The 17,186-nt window shown below is 45.8% G+C and overlaps 2 protein-coding genes across 3 annotated transcripts; one reads left to right on the plus strand and one right to left on the minus strand.

Annotated features, from left to right (window-relative positions):
• Positions 1-9: 9 nt before the first annotated feature.
• On the plus strand, positions 10-10,622 carry LOC125013727 (S-arrestin-like). Its single transcript, XM_047594617.1, has 16 exons — positions 10-626; positions 1,160-1,223; positions 3,472-3,532; positions 4,234-4,278; positions 4,434-4,633; positions 7,064-7,123; positions 7,336-7,391; positions 7,477-7,612; positions 7,814-7,898; positions 7,990-8,062; positions 8,143-8,280; positions 8,838-8,915; positions 9,012-9,026; positions 9,097-9,149; positions 9,388-9,397; positions 10,366-10,622. The coding sequence occupies exons 2-16, from the start codon at positions 1,176-1,178 to the stop codon at positions 10,457-10,459; spliced, it is 1,152 nt and encodes a 383-aa protein (XP_047450573.1). The 5' UTR covers positions 10-626; positions 1,160-1,175; the 3' UTR covers positions 10,460-10,622.
• Positions 10,623-10,671: 49 nt separating this feature from the next.
• Positions 10,672-16,520, minus strand: LOC125013723 (complement C1q and tumor necrosis factor-related protein 9). 2 transcript variants are annotated; one of them, XM_047594611.1, is made up of 5 exons: positions 15,504-16,520; positions 12,772-13,057; positions 12,618-12,698; positions 12,454-12,534; positions 10,672-12,383 (listed from the first exon to the last, which is right to left on the minus strand). In XM_047594611.1, the coding sequence occupies exons 1-5, from the start codon at positions 15,618-15,620 to the stop codon at positions 11,449-11,451; spliced, it is 1,500 nt and encodes a 499-aa protein (XP_047450567.1). In that variant the 5' UTR covers positions 15,621-16,520; the 3' UTR covers positions 10,672-11,448. The 2 variants fall into 2 exon arrangements, with proteins under 2 accessions (XP_047450567.1, XP_047450568.1); XM_047594612.1 differs by lacking the exon at positions 15,504-16,520 and adding an exon at positions 13,832-13,932.
• Between the last annotated feature and the right edge of the window lie 666 nt (positions 16,521-17,186).

Consider the following 17,186-nt stretch of genomic DNA (forward strand, 5'->3'; position numbering starts at 1 on the left):
CTGCTGAGTCCGAATCTTAGCGGCTCAGTCTGATCATCACCTGATTCATAAGCAGCTCCAACATCTAACGTCACATTCAAACGTGTCGCGTCAGAAACAAGAAGCCTTAAAAAACTAAGATGAACCTGAGCAACGTGTGTGAAATACTCGTACAAACGTGTACAGACTAAATAAAATGTGTATATATACAAATAAAGAACAACACACAGATGAATATGTTTTATAAGGTTCAGACCCGTCAGGACTCTAGAGCAGAGGAGACGTTCTCTGGGGGAACCGGTCTGGTTCTGGAGGTTCCCAGGAGAACCCTGCAGGTCTGACTGCACTGGGCCGGGGTGGGAGAAGAAGAACTGGACTGGCCTCAGAGTCCTGACCCCCGTAGAACCAGACCAGCCTATGGGGGCTGGTTCAGTGAGAGCTGGTCCAGATGAGCCTGCAGGATTATGCAGTAATGAGCAGTAATGAGCTTCATGCTGACCAGGCTGAGAGCAGCGAGATTATAAATGCAGCCGCTCAGACTCAGCGTCTAGAACACGTCTTCGTCCAACGTCTTCAACGCGTCTTCATCCAACGTCTTCAACGCGTCTTCATCCAACGTCTTCAACACGTCTTCACTGCTGCTCCAGGTCAGTGAAACATCATTTATTTACTGGTGTTCAGCCACAAACACGGTCAGAACGAATCTATTTATCAATCAGCAGGTTATTTATTCACCATTATTAATTAATATTAATGGATCAGTGTTTATTAATTAGTATTTATGGATCAGTGTTTACTAATTAGTATTTATTGGTTGATCAATCACCGTCCTGGTCTGGGTTTACCTGCCCAGGTGTGTTATCTCTGCTGTGCTGGTTACCATGGTGATGGCAGGTTTGCTGCACCATCTCTGACGAGTCCTGGGTTCAAAGCCCAAATCCTTTACGTCCTCAAACGTCTGCTGGTCCCTGAACGTCTCGTCATCACAGAACATTCTGATACTTTAAACTTTACTGTAGAGCCATAAACTAGTTGTTAAGCACCTTGTTTCCACGGAGACGTACTGGTCCACGTCTTCATGTCCACTGGTCCACGTCTTCATGTCCACTGGTCCACGTCTTCATGTCCACTGGTCCACAGGAGGACGAGACTCAAAACAGATTTAACTTGTGTGTCTCAGGTTCAAATCCGTCAACATGAGCCCGAAACATGTCGTCTTCAAGAAGGTCTCCAGAGACAAGTCGGTGAGTTCACAAATACACGACAGTACTACTGCTACCTGTAGTACTAGGTAGTACCAGCAGCACTAGCAACTATTCAGTACTGCTAGTACTGTGTCACTGTTATACAGTACTACTAGTACTGTATCACTATTATACAGAACTACTAGTACTGTATCACCATTATACAGAACTACTAGTACTGTTATACAGAACTACTAGTACTGTTATACAGAACTACTAGTACTGTATCACCGTTATACAGAAACTACTACTACTACTGTATCACTATTATACAGAACTACTAGTACTGTATCACCATTATACAGAACTACTAGTACTGTTATACAGAACTACTAGTACTGTATCACCGTTATACAGAAACTACTACTACTACTGTATCACTATTATACAGAACTACTGGTACTGTATCACTATTATACAGAAACTACTACTACTACTGTATCACTATTATACAGAACTACTGGTACTGTATCACCGTTATACAGAACTACTAGTACTGTATCACCGTTATACAGAAACTACTACTACTACTGTATCACTATTATACAGAACTACTGGTACTGTATCACCGTTATACAGAACTACTAGTACTGTATCACCGTTATACAGAAACTACTACTACTACTGTATCACTATTATACAGAACTACTGGTACTGTATCACTATTATACAGAAACTACTACTACTACTGTATCACTATTATACAGAACTACTGGTACTGTATCACTATTATACAGAACTACTGGTACTGTATCACTATTATACAGAAACTACTACTACTACTGTATCACTATTATACAGAACTACTGGTACTGTATCACTATTATACAGAAACTACTACTACTGTATCACTATTATACAGAACTACTGGTACTGTATCACCGTTATACAGAAACTACTACTACTACTGTATCACTATTATACAGAACTACTGGTACTGTATCACCGTTATACAGAACTACTAGTACTGTATCACCGTTATACAGAAACTACTACTACTACTGTATCACTATTATACAGAACTACTGGTACTGTATCACTATTATACAGAAACTACTACTACTACTGTATCACTATTATACAGAACTACTGGTACTGTATCACCGTTATACAGAAACTACTACTACTACTGTATCACTATTATACAGAACTACTGGTACTGTATCACCGTTATACAGAACTACTAGTACTGTATCACCATTATACAGAACTACTACTACTACTGTATCACTATTATACAGAACTACTGGTACTGTATCACTATTATACAGAAACTACTACTACTACTGTATCACTATTATACAGAAACTACTACTACTACTGTATCACTATTATACAGAACTACTGGTACTGTATCACTATTATACAGAACTACTAGTACTGTATCACTGTTATACAGAAACTACTACTACTACTGTATCACTATTATACAGAACTACTGGTACTGTATCACTATTATACAGAAACTACTACTACTACTGTATCACTATTATACAGAAACTACTGGTACTGTATCACTATTATACAGAACTACTAGTACTGTATCACTGTTATACAGAAACTACTACTACTACTGTATCACTGTTATACTGAACTACTAGTACTGTTATACAGAACTACTAGTACTGTATCACCGTTATACAGAACTACTAGTACTGTATAGTATACAAGCAAAACAAAAGTAACAGTACTAGTAACAGTGGTGTAGTACTCATGAGCCAGCTGACCTCTCTCTCTTCAGGTGGTAGTAACAGTAGTATCAGTACTATCAGTAGTATCAGCACTGGTAGTATCAGTAGTATCAGTACTAGTAGTATCAGTAGTAACAGTATCAATAGTATCAGTACTAGTAGTATCAGTAGTAACAGTATCAGTAGTATCAGTAGTACTAGTAGTATCAGTAGTATCAGCACTAGTAGTATCAGTACTAGTAGTAACAGTAGTATCAGTAGTATCAGTACTAGTAGTATCAGTGCCGGTGACTGTGCCTCTGTGCTCCAGGTGGTAGTATCAGTACTATCAGTACTAGTAGTATCAGTAGTATCAGTACTAGTAGTATCAGTAGTACTAGTAGTATCAGTGCCGGTGACTGTGCCTCTGTGCTCCAGGTGGTAGTATCAGTACTATCAGTACAAGTAGTATCAGTAGTATCAGTACTAGTAGTATCAGTAGTATCAGTACTAGTAGTATCAGTAGTACTAGTAGTACTAGTAGTATCAGTGCCGGTGACTGTGCCTCTGTGCTCCAGGTGGCCGTCTACATGGGCCAGAGGGACTTTGTGGATCACTGCGACTTTGTGGATCCAGTTGGTGAGTGGAGACGGTTCTTTTAATTTAATATGAAGTTAGGGTCTGTCTTCTGTCTAAGGTTCTAAGGTTCTAAGGTTGGTCTGGGGTTCTAGGGTCTAGGGTTCTAGGGTCTGAGGTTCTAAGGTTCTAGGGTTCTAGGGTTCTAGGGTCTAGGGTTCTAGGGTCTAAGGTTCTAGGTTCTAGGGTTCTAGGGTCCAAGGTTCTAGGGTCTAGGGTCTAGGGTTCTAGGGTTCTAAGGTTCTAAGGTTCTAGAGTCTAGGGTCTAGTTCAGGGACCACGTACAGAACCAATTGATCTCAGGGGGCCAGACCATCAAACAAGGACAACTTCAAATGTTTCCCTTTGTTTTAGCACAATGAGGAACATTATGAGAGTGTTTACATTTAATGAACTGAACTATTACAAAATCTTTTATGAACAACCATATGTTTCTTAAGAGAAAGAAGTGCACAGCTCTTACTAAAAGTGTGAAACCTGGGAAAAGTACTTACTTTTATTGAAAAATTTGCAGTTAATGTAGTCTTCAATGTAATTTTTGCACTTTGCAAATTCATCCTGGATCGGACCCTCTGGCGGGCCGCTTCTGGCCCACGGGCCCTATGTTTGTGGTCTAGGGTTTAGGGTTCTAGGGTTGGTCTAAATAAATAAATAAATACATAATAGTTGGGTAGTAACTGGCTGTGTCTTCCTGTCTCCTCCAGATGGCGTCGTGGTGATCGACCCAGTTCAGACCAAAGGGAAAAACGGTAAAAAAAATTGAACCTTCATCATCTGATGTGAAACTAGAAGAGTCACCGGTTAACATCTGTCCTACAGTCCCTAGTGGCCAGTCCTGGTACCGCGCCTTATCAGGTTTAGACTGAAGCCCTGTTAATAAAACCTGATGATCTGTGTCTGCTAGTCTACGTGATGCTGTCCTGTACGTTCCGATACGGCCGCCAGGACATGGATGTGATGGGCGTGGCCTTCAGGAGGGACCTGTTCCTGGTGACCCGGCAGGTTTACCCGGAGCTCCAGGACAAGGAGAAGCTCACCCACACCAAGATCCAGCAGAAGCTCCTGAGGAAGCTTGGAGACAACGCCTTCCCCTTCTTCTTCGAGGTGAGAACTTCTTAGTAAGATTCTTAGAGCAAAGAGTTGCTCCTAGAGGCCAAAGTCTAAGGAAATTAGATTATAATCCTAATGTTTTCTAAGAGTTCCCCTCCAAGTTGAGAGTAGAAGGTGATAAAGAAAAGAGAAGATAATACTTTATTGATCCCTGATGCTACAGCAACACAAGTCCAGAAAAAAAAAAAAAAAAATATATATATATATATATATACACACACACTACCGGTCAAACGTTTTAGAAAACCCTAATTTTTCCGGTTATTTATTCCAGTCCAAGTCATGTAAGTCCAATGAATAGCTTGAAATGGTACTAAGATAAGTACTGAACAGCCAGAGCTTAAAAAAAGGGTTGGTTTCCCAAAACTGAAAAATAATGTGCATTTCAGAATTATACAAAAAGGCTTTTTTCAGAGAACATGAAGTACGTTCACAGTTTCAAGCTGTTCTGCAGCAGTGAAGGTTGAATCAGCCTTGAAAGCTGCTACTACTAATTCCTACAGATGTTCCCGCTCTGTCTGCATAAAGGCCGTGATGGAAAACACTGTGGTACCAGACTCCATGAGCATCAGGGGAACAGGACAGAGCATCATAAGACTTAAACATGTAGGTCTTTCCTACAGGGAAACTGCAAAGAAAGTCAAGTGTCAGTGAGAACAGGTTTCTTCAGAAACTGGAGGAAACTCTGACAGGAAGCGTCTGACGGACCCAAAGACACAACTGGATCAGAGGCTACAGGACGACAGCTTCACGCTCAGCTTAGTAGTCGTAGTAAACAAGGAGACTTGGAGCTGCAGGTCTGACAGGACGAGTTGCAGCAGAAAGTCGCTGCTAAGACGTCAGAGTAAGACACAGAGACTCTCCTGGGCCATGAAACACTGGACTCCTGAAGACTGGAAGAGGTTTTATGGACTGATGCACCAAGATTTCAAGTCTTTGGTTCATCACTCAGGATGTTTGTACGGCGTCGAGTAGACGAGAGGACGGTTTCACAGTGTGTGACATCACCGTCAAACATGGAGGAGGACGTGTGATGGTCTGGATCCAGGGTCGGTGACTTGTACAGAGTGACCCTGAACCAGAACAGAACCACAGCATCTGCAGCCGTGCAGAACCCTCTGGTCTACGCCTGGATGGTCAGAGGTTCCTCCTACAGCAAGATAATGACCCAGAACACAAGTCCAAGCTACGCTAACGCTAACGCTTCCTCAGGAACAAAGCTGGAGAACATGGAGCCACAGTGAAAAGCTACGCTAACGCTAACGCTACCTCAGGAACAAAGCTGGAGAACATGGAGCCACAGTCTCCAGACTCAAACCATCCAGCTGGTTTATGATGAACTGGACAGAAGAGTGAGAACATGCAGCCTCCCAGAACCTCACATTTATAGGAACTTCTGACACAGACTCAGGAAGAACTTTCTGAACAATATTAGATTCTATTGTAGAAATAACGGAAACGAGTGTGTTCAGCTGTTATATCTGCCAAAGCTGCTGCTCTGATGAGTCAAAGGTCAGAAAACATTATGGTCCATAAATTGATTTCATGATTTCTTTTTCAACTCAAATATCTTATTTGTTCTATGCTTTTATTTCATAGTGCAATGACACAATAAACCGAATCATTTTCAGATAAAAAAAAACAAAAAATGGAAAAAGTGTGGTGCTCTAAAACTTTTGACCGATAGTGTATATACTGACCAAATATATTTAACAGTGACCAAAAAAGACAGGGGACAAAGACAACAGACAACAAATGCACTACACAAGAACAAAGTGACAACAGTTGTGCATAAAGTGACGATGTAAATAGACTCCATGTGGACTCAGTGAGGTCAGACCTGTGGGCTATTGTACAGTCTGATGGCCACTAAGTGTTCAGTGCTGCTCTGGGGTGGAATGATCCTCTGAACGAATGAACTGAACGTCAGCCACAGCTCGTCGGTTTGAGGGTTAGATGGTTATAGGGTTAGAGGTTAGGGGGTTAGGGTTCGGGGTTGGAGGGTTAGAGAGTTAGAGGTTAGAGGGTTAGAGGTTTGAGGGTTATATGGTTAGAGGTTTGAGGGTTATATGGTTAGAGGGTTAAAGAGTTAGAGGTTAGAGGGTTAGAGGGTTAGAGGGTTATATGGTTAGAGGGTTAAAGGGTTAGAGGGTTAGAGAGTTAGAGGTTAGAGGGTTAGAGGGTTATATGGTTAGAGGGTTAGGGGGTTAGAGGTTAGAGGGTTAGAGGTTAGAGGGTTAGAGGGTTATATGGTTAGAGGGTTAAAGAGTTAGAGGTTAGAGGTTAGAGGGTTAGAGGGTTAGAGGGTTATATGGTTAGAGGGTTAGGGGGTTAGAGGTTAGAGGGTTAGAGGGTTAGAGGGTTCGAGAGTTAGAGGTTAGCGGGTGAGACATGTCCAGGTTCTAATGGTCTCATGTGGTTCAGTTTCCAGATAACCTCCCTTGTTCTGTGGCTCTGCAGCCTGGACCGTCTGACGAGGGGAAGGTAATGATTCTCTGTCCTCAGTTCATTCTAAGGGACACTTCACACATTAATGTCTCCACCTGATTATAGAGAATTAAAGAATTGTTAGATCTGAACCAGCTCAGTTTGACCTTTAACCTCCACAAACTACAATAGCCTGGTCCTGGTCCTGGTCCTGGTCCTGGTCCTGGTTAGAAGGGTTTGATGTGACCTGATGTTTATGTGTTGGACAGAAATGTGCTGTGGAGTTTGAGGTGAAAGCTTTCTGTGGAGAGACGATGGAAAAACAGTAAGTCCTGTCTTCATGTTCTCATGTCCTCATATTCTTTATGTCCTCATGTCCTCATGTCCTCATGTCCTTGTGTCCACTGCAGGAGTTCTGTCCGTCTGTCCATCAGGAAGGTCCAGTTCTCTTCTGAGATCAGTTCCTTGGTTCCTGTGGCTGAGACCACGTTTGAGTTCCTGATGTCAGAGAAACCGCTCCACGTCAAACTGGGCCTCAATAAGGAGGTCAGACTGTCCCCCTGTCCCCATGTCCCCATCTGTCCCCCTTAACTTCAAACTGGGCCTCAATAAGGAGGTCAGACTGTCTCCATGTTACCACTTGTCCCCATATCTCACAGCTCTCACAATCAAGGACTCTGTCCTCTGTCTCTGTCTCTGTCCTCTGTCTCTGTCCTCCGTCTCTGTCCTCTGTGTCTGTCGCTATAGACCTTTTACCACGGGGAGCCTCTAAAAGTCAACGTTGAAATCACCAACTCCTCCAGCAGGAACGTCAAAGACATCAGTGTCTCAGGTAACGTCCTCCTCCTCGTCTTCATCACCATCATCATCCTCACATGACGTTAATGAGTCACATGATGATAACGAGTCCTTTCTGTCTTCAGTTGAGCAGGTTTCCAACGTTGTTCTTTACTCCAACGACAAATACGTCAAATCTGTGGCCAAAGAAGAAACAGAGTGAGTTCGTAATACACTAATTGACTTTCTAATTAACTAATTAATTAACTAATTTCGTAATGAGTCATTCTGTTTCACAGTGACTCGGTTCCATCCGGTACGAGCCTGAAGAAGGAGTACACTCTGTACCCTCTGCTGGCCCACAACAAGGACAGGAGAGGACTGGCTCTGGATGGACGTCTCAAACACGAAGACACCAACCTGGCGTCGTCCAGCATGTCAGAGACACACTGAGACACAACACTGTCACTCATTCAGCCACTGTCACAACAAGTTCCCTGGGGTCAGGAACTTTAGTCGATCTAATCATCTCATGGCAGGAACTTTAAGATGATTCTTCATCCTCCAGATGAACAAACATCAGGAACCACTGACCTGTTCTCAGATCAGATAAGATAAGATAAGATAAGATAAGATAAGATCAGATCAGATCAGATCAGATCAGATCAGATCAGATCAGATCAGATCAGATCAGATCATTGTTGACAGCAGCAGAGACATTCAGCATCACAGACAGAAGAAACATGTTGACAAAGGCAAAGTTCTGGTTCCTGAAGAGTTCATGTCCATTTAGATGTTTTAATCTCATCAAACCCGAAGGAAGTTTTTATTCATGACTTGAATCATTCATCAGTCCAGGAAAAGACATTGTCCAGTTGGTCCATGACTATCTCTCTGTCCCTGTACCTGTGTCTGTCCTTGTCTCTGTCTCTATCACTGTCTCTCTCTGTCCTTTTCTCTGTCTCTCTGTCCCATCTCTGTCCTCGTGTCTCAGTGTGAAGCAGGAGGTCCTGAAGGAGATCCAGGGGATCCTGGTGTCGTACAAAGTGGTTCTGAGGATGATCGCGTCCGGGTGAGTTGACCCCGAGGTTCAGATGAAGCGTCTCTGTTGGTCCTGGTTCTGGTTCTCATGGTGTTCTCTGTTCTCTCTGCTGGTGCTGGACCTCAGGATGGTTGGATCCAGGTACGTAGACTCTGAACTGTCTCAGGGTTCTGAACCAACATCTGGACTCACTGTTGATCTGTCTTTACAGTGAGGTGTCTCTGGAGGTCCCGTTCAAACTGATGCATCCCAAACCAGAACCAGGTACATCTATTAATTAGCTGGTGCTGATTGAACCTCATTAAGTTCATGAGGTAGAAACAGTTAACCTGATTGTGTCTGTTAGCGTTGGTGAGTGTTGTTGATTGTTGATGAGGAATTGAATTGAATTGATTTTATTCTGATGAAAATGATTAAATTAATGAATTCTAATTAATTAAATATTATCGTCCTTTGTTAAATGTTTCTCTTCCTTCTCTGCATCGTCTATAACATCTATCAGCCAAGGAGAGGTGAGAAAAACATTATTACACGTACATTAAGAATAAATATCATAAAAGATTGTTACACACACACACACTGATGTAAACTGCTTCCAGATGTTAGTGTTAATAGTTTATTTCATCATGAATGAACAGAAGAGAAATCTGAGTCTAATCAGTATCTGGTGTGGCCCCCCTTTACCTTCCAGACGGTTCTTCTAGGTACTTGGACACAGTTCTTGACAGAACTCGTCTGGTAGGTGGTTCTTGGTTCTTGGAGAACTAACTCCAGATCTTGCTCAGTTAATCCAGATTCAGTAAATGATGCTGAGACCAGGGCTCTGGGGGGTCATGCTGTTCTTGTCTGGATGTTTGGGCTCTTTGTCCTGCTGCAGAATAAATGTGGGGCCAGCCCTCCTCCTCCCTGATGGTCTTGATGATGGATCAGTTTCTGCCTGAGGACCAGACTCTCCAGGAGCCTCCACCGTGCTTCACTCATTATCTGAGCTCAACATCATCTGTCCAGATGTTTCTGGGCCCAGTTCCTAGGTTCTGGTTCTGGTTCTGGTTCATGGTGGAGTCTCTTGGTCTTGTTTCCATGTCAGAGGGACGGATGTTTGGCTGCAGCTCTTCCATGAAGACCACTTGTGTCCAGACTGGTCCAGACAGTAGCTGGTGGACCTGGGTCAGTTCTGAGCTCATGTCTCTGCTGGACGTCTTCACATTAGGAAAGACAATTAATCTGGACGTGTTTGAGTTTCCTTGGTCGACCCCTGAGTCTCTGATCGTACTAAACCCTGACGTAGAGCCAGAGGACCTAGAAGGACTGATGTGGTTTGAAGGCAAAGGCAGAAACACCAGATACTGATGGGACTAAGATTTTTCTTTTGTTCGCTCTCGTCTCTCAGGTTTAGTTAGTAGTTCCTGCACCTGAAGGTCTAATCATCTGCTGATCTACCTCTGTCCCCCGTCCTCTGTCCCTGTCCCCTGTCTTCTAGTGAATCAGACGATATGGTCTTTGAGGAGTTTAAGCGGGCCTACCTGAAGGGGGTGGTCTACGGGGACGATGACGAGTCCCCCACCGAGGCCTGAACTACAAGCATGGCGCCAGAGGATGGACACAGCAGGAGACACACTCTGGTCCTCCAGCCACATCAACTGGTCCTCTGTCCCCTGTCCCGTCCCCTACCCCTGTCCTCTGCTTAACTTTAGCTCGTTTCTTCTCTGATCAAAGAATAAAACATATAAAATCTAATGACTCATTGATTCATTTCATTTTATTAGTGAAGAAGAAGAAGCTTCTGTTTGTTTTAATCATTTTATTTTTCATCTGTTACAATGAAGAAACAGAAACCAGGACGTTCAGGTCTGACTTTAGGGAGACGTAGATCCATAAAACCAGGTCCTCCAGATCCTCTGATGTTGTCTCTGATGTTGTCCCCGGTGTCTTTGTTCTATTGTTGAGAATGGAGCACATGGTCTTTGCTGTGTCAGGGTCCAGATCCTCAGATGACTGTGGCAGTTAAACCAGTTTAGAGACAAAGACGGGGACGAAATGGGAGACAAGAGACGAGCATAAAGACAAAAACTATAAGAGGACACAAAGAAAAGACACTGGGACCAACACCACAGGATGTTATTACAGTCCTGGAGGATCCACCCCGGATCCTCCAGGACCTCATTTACTAAACAAACACAAACATGCAAACAGGTTTACACTCATTGTCCTCTTGTCCTCTGTGTAGACGAAGACGTCCTCTGTGTTTTGGGGGATCTCTGTGTTTAGGACGATCTGGCTCTGGTTCTATGTCTCTGTTTCGTCAAACCAGTTCAAACTAAACATCAATACCTGGTTCAGGTCTCTAGAGTCCATGCTAGAGTCCAGGTGTGAACCCTGATCTGGTCTCTAGAGTCCAGGTGTGAACCGGACCAATCTGATGTAGGATCTGGATGTTAGGACTGAACTGGTCTGAGAAAAGTTTGAGTCCAGTTGGAGGACTGGGACCTCGGTCTGGTTCCAGGGCGGATCTAATCTAACATGTCAACTACTATAAGTTATGTGGCCCCTCCTCCCGGTGGAGCTAGGGGGACCCTCCTGGAGGGGGGGGGGAGGTGGACTCGGGTGTGCTGCCCCAGGTGTATCCTCCATCAGGGGTTTTCATGGGGGGAATGGGGGCCCTGAGTAAAACCAAATCACAGGTGTCTGGGTGGAGCAGGAAGCCAGAGAAGGTGGTGCTGGCCTCGCTGCCGGCGTACATGCCATTAGTGAGGACATCTTTCACCTGAACCCAGACCCTGTCCCCCCTGGACAGGTGGAGGACCACCGACTGAGACGTGGTCCCCAGAACCTTGGGCTCGGTGGTCTTCACAACCGGGATGAAGTTCCAGAAGAGGCCGACCTTGAGGACCCGGTCGTAGACGGTGAGGTGGTAGCTGAAGACGTAGGTTCCGTTAACAGGGGCCGTGTAGAGGCCGGACCCGGGGTCGTAGTGGCCTTGGACGTTATAGAGGACATGGGAGAAGACCACGGGGGCGTTGGGTGGGGGGAAGCTGGACGTCAACCCTGCAGCGAAGGCTGACTGGATAGAGGGCATGCAGAGACCTGGGGGGCCCCTCATCCCCATGGCCCCCATGTCCCCCTTCACCCCATGTAACCCTGTCTGCCCCTCGGGGCCCATCCTCCCCTCATCCCCCTTGTCTCCTTTGTCCCCCCTCTGTCCTGGACTCCCATCTAGTCCATCTGTGCAGTTACACTCCCCCTGGGGGCCCTGATCTCCTTTCTCACCCCCTGGTCCAGGGACCCCAGGGTGCCCCACATCACCCACGTCACCCTTTAGACCGTTGTGCCCCACCACCCCCGGTGTCCCGGGCAGACCTCTGGCTCCTGCAGGGCCCGGCAAGCCGGATGGTCCCGGAGGCCCCTGGCTGGCCTCGCAGTTATCTGGACAGACACCGTCGTCTCCTTTGGGCCCCTGGTCTCCTTGACGGCCCTCCAGACCTTGCTCACCTTTCTCACCTGTGGCAACAAAAACCTGGTCAGGGTCTGGACCTGAAGAGACCAGGGACATGGAACTACAGCAACTAACCTTTGAAGCCTCGGCCTCCTTTGGGTCCCATTGGCCCCTGGGGGCCCTGGTCTCCCTTGTCTCCATCATCTCCTTTCTGTCCTGAAGACCAAAGACCAAAGAAGGCGACATGTTCAGAGAAAAATCAACAACAGAAGCTGTCGACCAATCAGGAGGCAGCTCACCTTTGGCTCCAAGCCGGCCCACAAAGCCTGGAGGGCCCCGGGCCCCCGTCATCCCTCTTCTCCCAGGACCTCCAGGAGTTCCTGATGGAGAGACACCTGAGTGAGGACGGACGGTGGAGAAGCTGAAGGACAGATCAGTGCTGCATGGTTATACCTGGGAGGCCCCGAGGCCCTTGGCTTCCTTTGGGCCCCTGGTTGTTCTGGCATTGAGTGCAGAGACAGAACCAGGGGATCTGGTCTGGGGGGGCCCCGGACTCCAGCAGCATCTGGCAGTAGCTGCTGCTGTCGGTGGCGTCGGTCTGGTAGAGACTCAGACTCTGGGACGGGGGCGGAGAGGAGGTGAGGGCCTCCCAGCCAACGGGATCCAGGGGCTCCGTGGTCGCCATGACAACCGGGAGGGCCACAACAACCAGGAAGTGAAGAAGAACGGCCGGCATTGTCTGCACAGACATCAAATAACACGTCTAATTAATGCTTCATTATTCATCGGATTAATGGTTAATTAAAATAACTAATTTGATGGCAAATCAACCATAATGTGATGTATGAATCAACCATTAATCAGATTTATTTGTTGATAAATTTAAGTGAATATCTAATCAGTGACCAGGACGTCCTCAGACTCAGGGCGAGATAATCATCTTCTTCATTTCCCTGATCATGTTTCATAAAGTTAAATGAGCCAAAGTCTCTGATCCCAAACAATCACTGAAACTAAAATCAAACAGATTCTCAGGCAGCTTCTGAACTGTGCGTTCAGCTCTGACCAGTTAACCTGAAGAGGAACATCTGGAACAGACTGAGTCCAGATGTTGTCTGACTAAAGGACAACTAATTCATTAATAGTGGAAGTTAATTAAACATTAAACAGGAAGCGGGTGTTATTCAACTCCCTTGACACATCAATTTAAAAAACAAGCAAGAGGAAACGTCACACAAAGCAGCATTAAATAATAATATATTGCTATATGATAATATAATAAAATAATGATATAATATTGTCAAAAATGAGGAAGAAGAAGCTGTTAAAGTGCAGTTATGATGTCATTAGAGTGCAGCTTTCTGAGTGAACACATGTTTAATCTTTAATAATTACAATTATTAGTGATTCATGTTCCTCTCATTTCATTTATAATGTTTAACTTGTTTTTAATCGAGACGAGATGAACCTGTTTCAGCTGTTATTTAATATTTAAAAAACGATAAAAACTCACCCACTTGACGCGTCTGCTGTTACCTGGAGCTCACCTGTCACACAGCGGCTAATAAAACACCTGGACTCCACCCACTCGTAGCCCCACCCCCCACACAGGTGAATCACTGCGTGTTTGATGCTTAATGACCTCATTACAGCAAAGGTGTCACATGACATGAACACACTGAGTCTGGACCCATGAAGGACTCTTTGAGTCCAGGTGTCCCACCTGTCCCCTGGACACCTGTCCTACAGTCACTGGTGCCATGGACCATGGACACCTGTCCCATGAACATCATTATGTGGATGCCTGTCCCCTGGACACCAGTTCTTGGGTCCGTGGACACCTGTCCCATGAACGTTGTCATGTGGACACCTGTCCCATGGACACCTGTCCCGTGGTGTCCTCAGACTGGTGCTGGTGGACCGGCTCTGGTTGCGTTGCTGGGAAAGTGAGTGTTACATGTGAGCTGACCTGGTTAGGACGTCCCAGGTGTAACGTGATCCGTCTCTGTGTGGATGATCCAGGATGAACATCTGATCCTCCTCAGATAAAAGTCTATAGGTGGGAATCAGGAGGAGCCATGTAGGTCAGCATGAAGGATCAGGTTCAAGCTGTTCCCAGAGTCCATTCATGACACCTGACATAAACGGGGCCCACATATCCACTCACAGATGATCATTATATTACTTTCACGGTCAAAGTGACAGTGGTCAGCTGACATACTGACAGTCAGCATCAAAACGACCAAACCTGATGACAACTGAAATGGTTATTTTTCAAACTCTTTTTGGGGGTTATACAGGGTTTACAAAGCTGTATGTTGTTTCTATAATAGTAAAAATAATTGTGGTGAAAGTAACAACTAAAAAAGTTCTTATGTCCATTTAAATCCTATTTTATTGATGTGACGTCATTTCTGCAGCGCTTTCTGCTGGTAATGTCAGTAACATATTTATGTATGTCTGTATATATATACATACACTAGTTTCGTTAAATATATATATATATATATATATGCTTTTAATATGTTAATTAATCTGCAATGTCTCAGCACCAATACCTTCAGATTTCTGTAGGATGCCGGAAAAGCTTTGATAATGGACCAGGACCAGAACTTTCGCCTAATTAAAATCAATAACCACAACAATTAAAGTAATTAAAGATGATTGACAGTAATTAAAGCTCAGTTAAACTAATTAAAGATTATTTTGTTGTAATTCCACCGCCTGACCACCAGGCTCGGGGCTGTGCTGCCGGGCTCGGCCGGTGGGGGGCGCTGCCTCGCTGCTTCGCCTCTTCGGGGGTCTGATGCAGGATGGCGGAGGTCGGGGGACCGGAGTCCACCACGGCCCGGTGCCCGGACGAATCATCGGACAGTGAACCGGAGCAGGAGCCCGGAACTCCGCAGAAACTCATCCGGAAAGTGTCCACGTCCGGGCAGATCCGCAGCAAGGTGAGGGGGGGGCGGGGGCTCCACGGTGCGCGGTCCGCGGCTGCTTCATTCAGCGGCGCTGGGCCACACACAGCCCGGGACACAGCGCTCAGCCTGCGGCGGAACTCCCTGATAAAACCCTGCACTTTAACGCTTCCGTCCAGTCCGGCAGTTAATGTGAGGCCCTGGGTCAGAATAAGATATGTTCCTAATATTTTAGTGTTTTTTAGTGCGGCTCTGTCCAGAATGACCAACCTCATCTGTGATTTTATCGCTCCATCTTTTCCCCGGCGCTGTGACACCTTGTCCCCGCCGCCCTGCGCCCCGCTGCCCGCTGGGGGCGGCGGTACCGACGGCAGGACGTTCAGACATGTAACCGTGTCTGCTGCATCAAATCACGCCGAACTTAAGGGGGGAACAGTTTGAACTTAGAACCAGTTTAACTTTTAGTTTTCTACTGTATTTTCTTTGAATGAGCGCTATGTCAGTTAATTCTGACAGGTTTTCATTGGAGTTTGGAACCAGTGTTTCCGAGAGACAGCGGCTCGTTTCTGGGCGAGGGCCACAGCCGTTACACGGACACCGCCGGTAACGGACGGGATTACCGTTACACAGTCTTTGTGTAACAGAGGTCCGGTTCAGAACGTTAACGGAACATGACGGTTCTGCTGCGGGTTTAAATGTTTCTGGTACTTTAAGCCGATTAGCTTCATGCTAATCGCAGTCAGAGACTTTCCGAAAAAACGTTTAAACATGTAAACACCACACATACGCTAAACTAGGCTAAGCTAGGCTAGGCTAAGCTAGGCTAGGCTACCTCCTGCCAGGGTCCCAGGCCTGTGAAAGCCCCGCTGTTTCCTACCTCCTCCCGGGCTGACAGGATGAGGAGGTCGGTTAGTGTCGGTGTTATTGAGACATAACGGTCCCGATAATTAAAGAGTCGCAGCTCCGAGCTAATCCACTTTAAACCAATTTAACCTGAATATTATTTCGCTATATCAGTTCGATATAAAGCTTTTTCTCTGTCAGCGTATGTTTAGTTTAAACTGTCAGATCATTTTCTAATTATGTTTTAAACCCAGGAGTAAAATAAAATCCGAGAAACCGCAAAAACAAACAACAAAAAGACTCTATCCTGATATTCACGTCCCTACAATCGTCTGAGTATTTAATAACAACGTTACAGGTCACATTGTGTTATTGTGTTGTGTTATTATATATGATTTTCACTTCAACTATTCGCTGTATGAACAGAGATTCACTCTCATCTCAGCATCAGCTGCGTTTTTCTGTTTCTTCCTGTGTGTGACTCCTGGTTCCTGGTTCCTGGTCCCAGAGGATGAGGAGGAGCGACTCCTCCTGGTTCCTGGTTCCTGGTCCCAGAGGATGAGGAGTCACTCCTCCTGGTTCCTGGTCCCAGAGGATGAGGAGGAGTGACTCCTCCTGGTTCCTGGTTCCTGGTCCCAGAGGATAAGGAGGAGTGACTCCTCCTGGTTCCTGGTCCCAGAGGATGAGGAGGAGTGACTCCTCCTGGTTCCTGGTCCCAGAGGATGAGGAGGAGTGACTCCTGGTTCCTGGTCCCAGAGGATGAGGAGGAGTGACTCCTCCTGGTTCCTGGTCCCAGAGGATGAGGAGGAGTGACTCCTCCTGGTTCCTGGTCCCAGAGGATGAGGAGGAGTCACTCCTCCTGGTTCCTGGTTCCTGGTCCCAGAGGATGAGGAGGAGCGACTCCTCCTGGTTCCTGGTTCCTGGTCCCAGAGGAAGAGGAGGAGCGACTCCTCCTGGTTCCTGGTCCCAGAGGAAGAGGAGGAGTGACTCCTCCTGGTTCCTGGTTCCTGGTCCCAGAGGATGAGGAGTGACTCCTCCTGGTTCCTGGTCCCAGAGGATGAGGAGGAGTGACTCCTCCAGGTTCCTGGTTCCTGGTCCCATTGGAAGAGA

Source organism: Mugil cephalus, chromosome 9 (assembly GCF_022458985.1).
Source record: "Mugil cephalus isolate CIBA_MC_2020 chromosome 9, CIBA_Mcephalus_1.1, whole genome shotgun sequence".
NCBI lineage: Eukaryota > Metazoa > Chordata > Actinopteri > Mugiliformes > Mugilidae > Mugil > Mugil cephalus.